Source organism: Octodon degus, unplaced genomic scaffold, assembly GCF_000260255.1.
Source record: "Octodon degus isolate 3935 unplaced genomic scaffold, OctDeg1.0 scaffold00040, whole genome shotgun sequence".
NCBI classification, from domain to species: Eukaryota; Metazoa; Chordata; class Mammalia; order Rodentia; family Octodontidae; genus Octodon; species Octodon degus.
The window spans coordinates 4,830,773-4,840,343 of NW_004524616.1; the positions used below are offsets into that span (position 1 = coordinate 4,830,773).

Below are 9,571 nucleotides of genomic sequence, written 5' to 3' on the forward strand. Positions count from 1 at the left end.
GTGCTTTGCTAAGCTTGTTCTAGGTAGGTGCTTTAGACCACTGAGCCATCTCACCAGCCCCAATCAAAGGCAATTATAACTCAAAGGTACAACAAATAACTATCAGAGTGGAAGAAGTATGTTTTACCCTACTGATTGTATCAATTTATGTAACATTTAAAAGCTCAAGACCCTCTTCCTTGGTGCTGCCTATGGAGTGGCAGCCATCTCCCACTTGGCATCATGGTGGCCCTCAGACCCCTCGTGAAGCCCAAGATCATCAAAAAGAAGACCAAGAAGTTCATCAGGCACCAGTCAGACCGATATGTCAAAATTATGCACAACTGGCGGAAACCCAGAGGCATCGACAACAGGGTGCGGAAGAGGTTCAAGGGCCAGATCTTGATGCTCAACATAGGTTATGGAAGTAACAAAAAGACAAAGCACATGCTGCCCAGTGGCGTTCAGAAGTTCCTGGTGTACAATGTTAAGGAGCTGGAGGTGCTGCTGATGTACAACAAGTCTTACTGTGCAGAGACTGCTCACATCACCTCTAAGAACCGCAAGGCCATCGTGGAAAGAGCAGCCCAGCTAGCCATCCGAGTCACCAACCCCAATGCCAGGCTGCGCAGTGAAAAAAACAAGTAGACAGCCTGTGTGCATGTTTTATTTGTGCTTCAGTAAAATCACAAAAGATAAAAAAATAAATAAATACATAAAAGCTCAAGATCGAGTTGGTCTTATATTTCTTTTTGTTTCTTTTTTTTTTTTGCGGTACCAGGGATTGAACTCAGAGCCTTGCATCTACTGAGCTATCTTCCTGGCCCCTCGTCTTAAATTTCTAAGTAAAAGCAGACATTAAAAAATACAAAATTTAGAGGCCTGTCCATTAGCTCAGGTCTTTTGAAACAAAGCAGTCAGGCTCAGGATGCTGTGGTTCAATCCCCTCATCCTCAAGCCAAACCAGACCTGCCTTGAAGGCATCCCCCCCCAATACAGAATTTAGTAAGTGCTTGCCTGGCAAGGCAGGATCCTGAGTTCAATCCCTGGTGCCGCAAAAAACACACACAGAATTGAGAGGCTGGCCAAATAGCTTAGCTATTAAAGCATCTGCAAAGGGGGCCAGGTAGATTGTCATCCTCAGGCCTGCCATGCTGGCCCCACCCCTGGGGCACACTGACAGCAATTGAGACTAGGTGTGGTAGAGCATGCCTGTAATCCCAGCACTTGGGAGGCTATAAACAGGCGCATCACTACGGGGTCCCATCTAGTAGTGAGACCCTGAACACCCTATAGACCCTCCCCTAAAATACAGGAAACAAACAAAAACCAGAATTCAGTCTAGGTTCAAATCTACGTAAGAAACAGAATCCTAACTGACTCTCAATAGAATACTTTTTTCCATTTCCCTTTAACAAAGAACACTATACTCTATTCAGCTAAACCCTTTGTACAGTACTTCCGAAGCCTCTATTAGAAGAGCCACAACACATCCATCACTCACTGATAGCTCTTTAAAGGTGAAGAACAAGGTAAAGATATTAATTACTACTGAGTATTCACCCCCCACAACTTGATTATTTTATCAGTTAATCCTACAGTATATTTCATGTTGACTAATAACCTGTAGACTTTGGTATGAGCAAATCAATATAAAATTCAGTTGTGTTAACTATGATCTAAAAATTACCACTGTAAAAAAATTAAACACATGGGGCCGGGGAGATGGCTCAGTAGAATAAGCACTTGCCTGGCAAGTGCAAGGGTCTGAGTTCAATCCCCGGTTCTGCCAAAAAAAAAAAAAAAAAAAAAAATTAAACATGTCACAGAATGGCACTTACCAATGATCAGCAGTCTATGTGTAGAAAGAAGTTATTCCTTGTCAACAGAGCTGTGTTATACCAGTGTAAGCACTTATCAAAAGCAATCCAACCACACATTTAAAACCAGGAATTCCACTGTACATAAATAATACTTCAATTTTTTTTTTTTTTTTTTTTTTTTTTTTGAGCTTCAGAATTTATTTACACAGAAATGTTATAGGATTAAACTTACTGACTTGTTCGAGGATGGCCCAAGGCCGGTCTACACACATTCCCAAGCCCCTCCGTTAAGACTGGCTGAGAGCTCGATGTCTTGACATGAATGTGTGGCCCCATCCCTGGCATCTGAGTGGAGGGGAGCAGTGCCCACCAGGTGGGGCCTCTGCACTCGGCCAAGTACTGAAGCTGCCCACAAGGCCTTGGGCGTGAGCTGCTAGCCAGCAGGAAACCCAGCGGCAGCAAAAAGGAACACACCTGTCCCTGACGCCAAGGAGGGCCATGAAAGGCACCCGCGGTTAGTTCCCAGGATGAGGGAAAATACTTACTGCAGAGTGGCTGCTTGCTAGTTCTTTCAAAAGCCACTGTTGCATAAAAATTCCTCCCAACATATCAGTGATCTATACAGCAGAACTGAACTGAGGAGGACCATTTATAAACCACTGGTGTAACACATATGTGAAACTCCTGTAGCAGTGGCCAACAGTGCTGCATTGGGTTGTACAATCAGCATCTCACAATACTTTAGTCTGGCGCAGTACTGTAGTGGGGGGCGCAGCCGTGTACTCAGATGGGTGGCGGCCGTCTGGGCACACGGAGCCAGAAGCCGAGAGTGCCCAGTGTCTCAAGAACTCTCCTCATCTTTCACCTCAGAAATTCTGTCTATAGATTTAAGGATTTCAGCAACGAGATTCAGCGTTTCGGATCCAGAAACCAGATGCCAGATGGATGTATGCGCACTGTTCATGACCACGCGCAGGTCCTGCAAGGCCACGTCGGTGTTCTGCTTCACCACTGTCACGCTGGCGCCCTGAACCGACCACAGGGCTTCGTTCTCCCGCTTCAAGCTGGAGACCTGTGCCTCCTGCTTCAGCTTCACAACATCATTTTCTGCCTTCACAGCTCATTTCGTCACCAGCTCCAGGTTCTGCTCCACCCGCCGCGCTGTCGACTCCAGGTCGCAGTAGTCACTTTCCTCCCTGACCATCTTTGCCTCCAGCTTCTGCTCAAGTGTTCTCAACATTTCTGTTTGAGTTTCAGAGAAGCTCTGAACCTCATTGAGCTTTCTTCTTAGCTTAGAATTTTCATCAGTCAGTGCTTCGTAACTCCTCTGCAGTGTCCACAGCTGTCTGTCCCCCAGGCACTCTCCATGGGCTGCGAAGTTGGTGCCTGGACTCCCAGATGGAGATACTGGGGCAACATGCCAGTCTGTGTCACTCATTGTCCATGGAGGCAGAGACTCGGGCCCTGCCAGCTCCGAGGGGGTGGAGAAGAAAGAAAAGTAGGTGCCGCAGGGGGATGCGCTGCTGGTGGCCCCAGCTGAGTGGGTCTGCTCCGCGGCCGAAGGCTACAGGTAGGCTCTGTTCCACCGGTCCTCCTCCTCGTCATCCTCATCCAGGAGGTCTCCTGCCCCTGTCAGGTCTTCAAAAAGCGGCTGCAGATAGTCCAGGCCGAAGTCCACAGCCTGGGTGCTTGGGGAGTCAGGGTCCAGTCCCAGGGAGCACCTCGAGGCTTCCTTCAGGTAAACTCTACTGTTGCTTGTGTCCTCTTTCGACAGACTGAGATTCTTATTTTTAGGAACTCTTTAAAGGAAAACGGGTTTGCCTCTTCAAGGTCTTCAGGTTTATCATCTCCAAATCGTGTCTTGAGGGCTCCTGACAGACTGTGCTTAGCACATTTCCCTTTTCCATAGCCAAAATCATCAGTCATCACGAGGCTCCAAGCCCAGGAAAGTGGGGGCGCGCCCGGGCGGCTCCCATAGCCTGACATCGCTGCCGCCTAGCAGGACCCCATGGCCCCCGCCACCGCCCCCGCAAGCTCCCCCGGCCGCTTCCCTATACTTAAATTAAAAAAAAAAAAAAAAAAAAAAAAAAAAAAAAAAATTCCATTAGGTCAGCTTCAGTTCAAACTCTTGTTAATATTGATCATCTAAAATTGTTAAGAGCCATCTGAGATTGTATTAGAAATGGAAACAAGATCTGGGCATTGTGGCACATGCCTGCAGTCCCAATAGCCAGGAAGCTGAGACAGGAGGACTGCCAAGGCTACACAGTGACACCCTTTCTCAAAATAAATACATACACATGCATATAGGAAAAGGAAAAGGGCATCACTTTCAAACAGCACTGGGAACTAAACCCATAGCATTCCATACACTAAATATGTACATGTTCTACAACTGTGTCACAACCTAGCCTGTTTTTGTGTGTGCAGATATCTACTGGGGAATCAATTTCTTTTTTTTTTTTTTTTTGGTCTGGAGGAACCAGGGATTGAAGGAATCAATTTCTTGACAGTAATCATCCTTTCTGAATACTGACAACTCATGAGAAAAATCTTACTTAATACTTCCAATGCCATTTACATATAGTTTTAAACAAAATGATTTGGTTGTTATAATGAATGAAATCAAGAAAAACCCATACTTTATATTGGTTCACAATATTTACAACAAATAAAAGTTAATCATTTCCACCAAGTTCTTATCCTGCAATCCTAAAAGGATTCAGAAAGGAGAAGCATACCCTAAATTATAAGCATCTACTCAAAAAACACAAATTAATAGGTCTCTTTCATTTGGCTTTTGTTTTGGTTTTACAGTGTTGGGGTTTGACTTCAGGGCCTCCTGCATGTTAGGTAAGCACTTTACTACTGAGGTAAGAAGGTGTGGCTATGTGAGCAGACATCATGTGACTCTGAGTCAAAATTAGTAAGATTCTCAGAAGAGCTGGTAGTTGGGGGGGGCACACTAGTAATACCTCTGGGACTCAACAATCAAATGTTTAATGTGTGGTGAAGAGGAGAAACATGGGCATGGGCCACATCCATCTCTTGGCTTTGTCCAGCTCAAAAAATGCTACTTAGCATTACTCCTTAAGATAGCAATATAAAGCATCTTTAGTATACCATAAAGTTAGTTATGCTTTGAGTAAAAATTCACACGTCTTGTACATCTATTTTTCAATAGCACTGAAACTTGTATCTCAATGAATTCAGCTGTCATTGTTTTTTCTTTTTTTCGTGGTACCGCGATTGAACTCAGGACCTATCTCCCTGGCCCCTGTCATTGTTTTCTGATAATGGTATTACAATCTTGTTTGTGGGATATATGTTTAGTGCCAGAAGACAAAATTTCAATTGCTCTTAATGGTGAAGATTAAGGACTAGTACTTTGTTATCTACTGGAATACTTGACAATTTAGGAAAAGGACAAAAAACATAGTTAAGGCCATATATAAGGGTGCACACCTGCAATCCAACCCCAGCATTTGGTAGGCCAAGGCAGAAGGATCATGAGTTGGGAGGCCAGCCTGGGCTACATAGTAAGTTCAAGGTCAGCCAGGACTACATAGTAAGATCCTGTCTCAAAAAAAAAAAAAAAAAAAAGAGAGGAAAAAACATCCCAAAACTTTCTGTTTACCATCCTAACAAAATTAGAAACTCATGGTATCAGTACCTTATTTTTATAAATAAAGAAATAGGTTCAAAGAGATTAAGAGATCTACTCTATAGATCACTAGTCCTTAATACTTGGCTGATCTTAAATTCAATCCTAACACATAACTGCCTAGAAAAATACTGTTTACCATAACTTTCCTTAAAGAACTTGTTAGTTCAATTCAGAATGTTACCCACCTAAAAAGGGGGGTACTCTTTAATAGAAGCATAGTGATTTTATTTGGGCTACTAAGTGTCAATTCTGCAAGGATTTAGTTCCTTAAAATACAGAGAGACTGGAAGCCGCCCTTTATCACTGCTTTTATGCTACACACTAGGCTTCTACTTAATAATAGGTTCCTCAAATTACACAGGAAGAACCTGATCAGACAGATCAGCAATGCAACCCAGGTTAATTTTAAGCCCTTGTTTTAGGATATCCCAAAGTACAGTACTTTAAAAATACTATGGGGGTGTGTGAGAGGGGTAAATAAGGCAAAAACTTAATTTTTAAAATCAGTGCCAACACTTCTAAAACTAGGTAATGCAGTCTGCCTGTTTAAACAATCAACTCAATATTAATATTTTTTTAGTAAAGTCTATTTTATATAGAAATAATAAGGAACAGAGGATGAGAAGACAGTTTGGCATGCAGATAATTTCAAGTATACCTTTTGCAAGTCAGTGGAAAAAGTGTTCCTTCACAGTTCATTTTAAAACCAATGAACCACCTTTGTTTCTATGAACTTGGTCCCTGTCATTTCTGAAATAACGCACGCGTCCCCCACCCTTATCCAATTACATTTTGCCTTAAAGACTACTCCCAGAAGCCACACACTATTCTTGGGTGCCTTCCCAAACCAGTTCACCAAGCTTTCTTCCTCAGTGCCAGATCCTGAAATCTCATCTCCTCTCCCAGCAAGCCTTAAATTGAAAGCCAGGTTAATCTATTTAGACCCACCCAGTTTATAACTACCATAACTCTCTCTGCACTCACCACCTTATAATAGGCACTTATTAGTCCGCTTGCAAGTTAATTTCATTTATTTGTGTGCTTATTCAGTACATCACTCATTGGCCTCACCACCGGTCTATGTTGGTGTTGTCCTGAAATAAAAGCTACTACATGAAAGAGCATGTTCTTAACTTGGGCCTTGAAGATGCCAGTTATTTGCTTTTTAAAAAAATTTCAACTGCATCTTGAGCTATGAATGTCTACTACAAAGACAACAATATGCAATGTATTAATTGTTGTAACTCTCCTACCAACCTGTCTTGAAACTGTCTCATTGCAATTTTTTTCTCAGTAAAATTAATAAAATTATTTCAAATACATTAAATGCAACTTAACTTGTGAAATTTATAAAATCTCCCCAAACAGATAAATCTCAAAAGCATTATGAAGGGTGCCACATACAAGTGACCTCGTATTGTATACATGATTTTATTTGTAAGAAATTCTGGGAAAAACTATAGAGATGAAAAAGGGGTCTTATTTCCCTACACATTAAGTTTTTTTTTTTTTTTTTTGGTGGTACCGGGGATTGAACTCAGGACCCTGTGCTTGCCAGGCAAGAACTTCTACTGAGCTATCTCCTTAGCCCCAAATTAAGTTTTTATTGGAGATGGGAATCATGAAAAAGCTCAAATCTGGATCATAGCAAATTTCACAATCTTTGCTACATAAGATAAATTTGGATTTTCCTTCCAAATTACCATTTATAACCACTAGTATACTTCACCATCCAATTTCTCCATTACAAATGTCCACTTAAAACAATTTTTCAAAGTACATTGCCATTTTATTTGTTTCCATTTTACAATTAAGGCAGCTAATACAATGCTTAACTGGAGACTTGAAAAAAAAAACAGAATAAAGGAGGACACAATATATCACTCCTTTTCAACCATTTTGGATATTCTGTCTTACTTTTGAGTAGTAACGAAAACCAGTTGAGTATTAAACTACATTTTATTAGTCTCTATTTTAGGGAAGAGATTACTGAATCAAAAATCAAAACACTCGAAAAGTTTACCCATTTGAAAGAAAAACTTTTTATCTTATCACCTTTCATTATGACTACTATTTTATTTGCATTCATCAATCCCCTCAAATGTCACAATTTCCCAAATGTAAAGTTTTGTGGACAAAACAACTCAACAGGTTAAAATTACAGATCAAACTGTGGTTAAGTGACGCTTTCTTTAAACACCTGATCTGAGTACATTTCAACAGAGCTGGTGCTGCTCAAACTGCCTTTGTCATTACCTATTAAAACTTGATACGTTACCAAGTCTTGCTATCCAAGAAAAGGTTAATTAACCCCTCTGTGAGGAATAGGAATTCTTTTCTCCCCCCCCATTTCGTGTTGCATCTGCTGCAGAGATCACAAACATAACTGTCATCTCCTTGCTTAAACCCCACCACCTGCTGAAGTTTCATTCTTGGCTTTACAAAGGGTTAATCTAACCTACTCGGGGCTGCTAAGGGAAGACGCAAGGGAGCAGAACTTGTGGCTGAGCAAAGGACAAGAACATGGGGTTGAGTCACGTCGTGCCGCCATTTTCTAAGCGGAGGAGGAAGACATGTTGGAACAAAAAACACAACAAAAGAGCAGCCATTTCCAAGCCAGCTCCAACAGCAACCCGAACTGGCCGGCCCAGTCACTCGGGCGCCCTCGGCTCGACTTCTCCGGCCGGCCCCGGAGCCCCAGCGGTGCCGCCCCACGGCCGGCGGCAGCCGCCGCCTCCTCTCCCGACCCGGATCTGAGACGCGCCGCACGCCAACCGCAAAGGAAGCCTCGGGAGGGGAGAGCGGCGGGAGCCGGGCGGGTGCAACGAACAATGGGATGCTGGCTAAGTCGCACACTAAGCGGCACTCCGTGATTACGCCGACCGACGGCTGGAGGGAGCCGGCGGCCGCGAGGTCCTGTGGCGCGGCCCTCTCCCCACCCCGGCCGCAGCGCCCCCGCGCGCACAGCGCTTACCGTATGTGGGGGATGCCGACCCCACCTTGGAGGATCTTATAGAGCTTGCTCTCGTACAGCAACTGGGGATGCCTGGCCTTCTGAGACTCTAGCTTCACCGCCACTTCCTGCGGGGGAGAGAGGGCACGGGGGCATCAGCATCCCGGAGTCGGCGTCGCCCGGGAGGGGCCTCGGCCGGGGTCGGGGTCGCGATGCCCGGGCGGGCCGGGCTGGGGCCGGGCCGCTGCTGCAATTACAAGATCGAGGCGAGCGGCCGCAAAGCCCTCTTCGGGGGGTAATGACGAAATCCACACGTCCTCTAGATCTACGGAGCGGGCAAACGATTCACCCGGAACGCGGGCAGATTTGGGGGAGCTAGGCGACCGCAACCTGTCCACGCAGGAACAGCACCGGGTCGAGTTAAATATAAAGACGAGCGCAGGACCACGAGCGTCGCGCCCGGCTCGCCTCCCGGCTCACGCGCTCTGGCCCAGAGGACACCGAGGGCCTCTCTAACAGGCCGGAGAACTTCGCAGCCCGCTCGACCTCCCGCCCCGCCGGGTGCTCCTTTCAGGCAGGCAGAGCGCGCAGGACCGCCCCGGCCGCCCGGGGCGCGCGCGGGGGCAGCAGGGGCGAGGAAGGCGCCGCGGACCCCGAGCCCCCCGGTGGTTACCTCGCCGTTGGTGATGTTAATCGCCAGGTAAATGTCCCCGAAGGAGCCAGACCCGATCTTCCGCACCAGTTTGTATTTCCCTCCGACAATGAACTCGGCCTTGGAGCCGCTGCTGCTCGCCATCCTGGGAGACGAAGGTGGAGCCCGGGGCCGAGCCCCGACGCCTGAGGGAGGACGGAGGCCTCTGGGGCTCGTCCCCTGAGCTCGGCCGCGAAGGAGCGCGCAGGAACCGGAAAACGGAGGCCCTTCCCGGCGCTAGGGGGCCCAGAACAGGCCTAGGGGAGCCCGAACGCCGTCGCTTAGTCTCACTCTTTATTATTGTTATTTTGGCCAGGCCGCAGTCCGTGAGGCGTTTCTCGTCGTTACTTAGGTTAGGCTCCTTGTTTCCGGGCGGCCACCGCTGCCTCGCTTTCACTGCAGCGTCGCGGGCTGGAATGAGGGCGCGGTGAGTTAGGGCGGCGGTATCGCTGCCACCA

General features: G+C 46.0%; 1 protein-coding gene and 2 pseudogenes across 4 annotated transcripts in view; 1 reads left to right on the plus strand and 2 right to left on the minus strand.

Annotated features, from left to right (window-relative positions):
- Csnk1a1 (casein kinase 1 alpha 1) overlaps positions 1-9,571 on the minus strand; it is a 54,963-nt gene extending 45,392 nt beyond the window's left edge. For 3 of the 4 annotated variants that reach the window (XM_004631286.3, XM_023715294.1, XM_012514754.2), the window contains exons 1-2: positions 9,096-9,565; positions 8,444-8,550 (exon numbers count right to left, since the gene is read on the minus strand). In XM_004631286.3, the coding sequence (XP_004631343.1) occupies positions 8,444-8,550; positions 9,096-9,218 (230 nt within the window). In that variant the 5' untranslated portion in view covers positions 9,219-9,565. Of the gene's footprint in view, positions 1-8,443; positions 8,551-9,095 lie in introns of all 4 variants that reach the window. The other variant, XM_004631287.1, reaches the window with a different exon arrangement.
- On the plus strand, positions 223-627 carry LOC101567599 (annotated as a pseudogene).
- On the minus strand, positions 2,058-3,791 carry LOC105742166 (annotated as a pseudogene).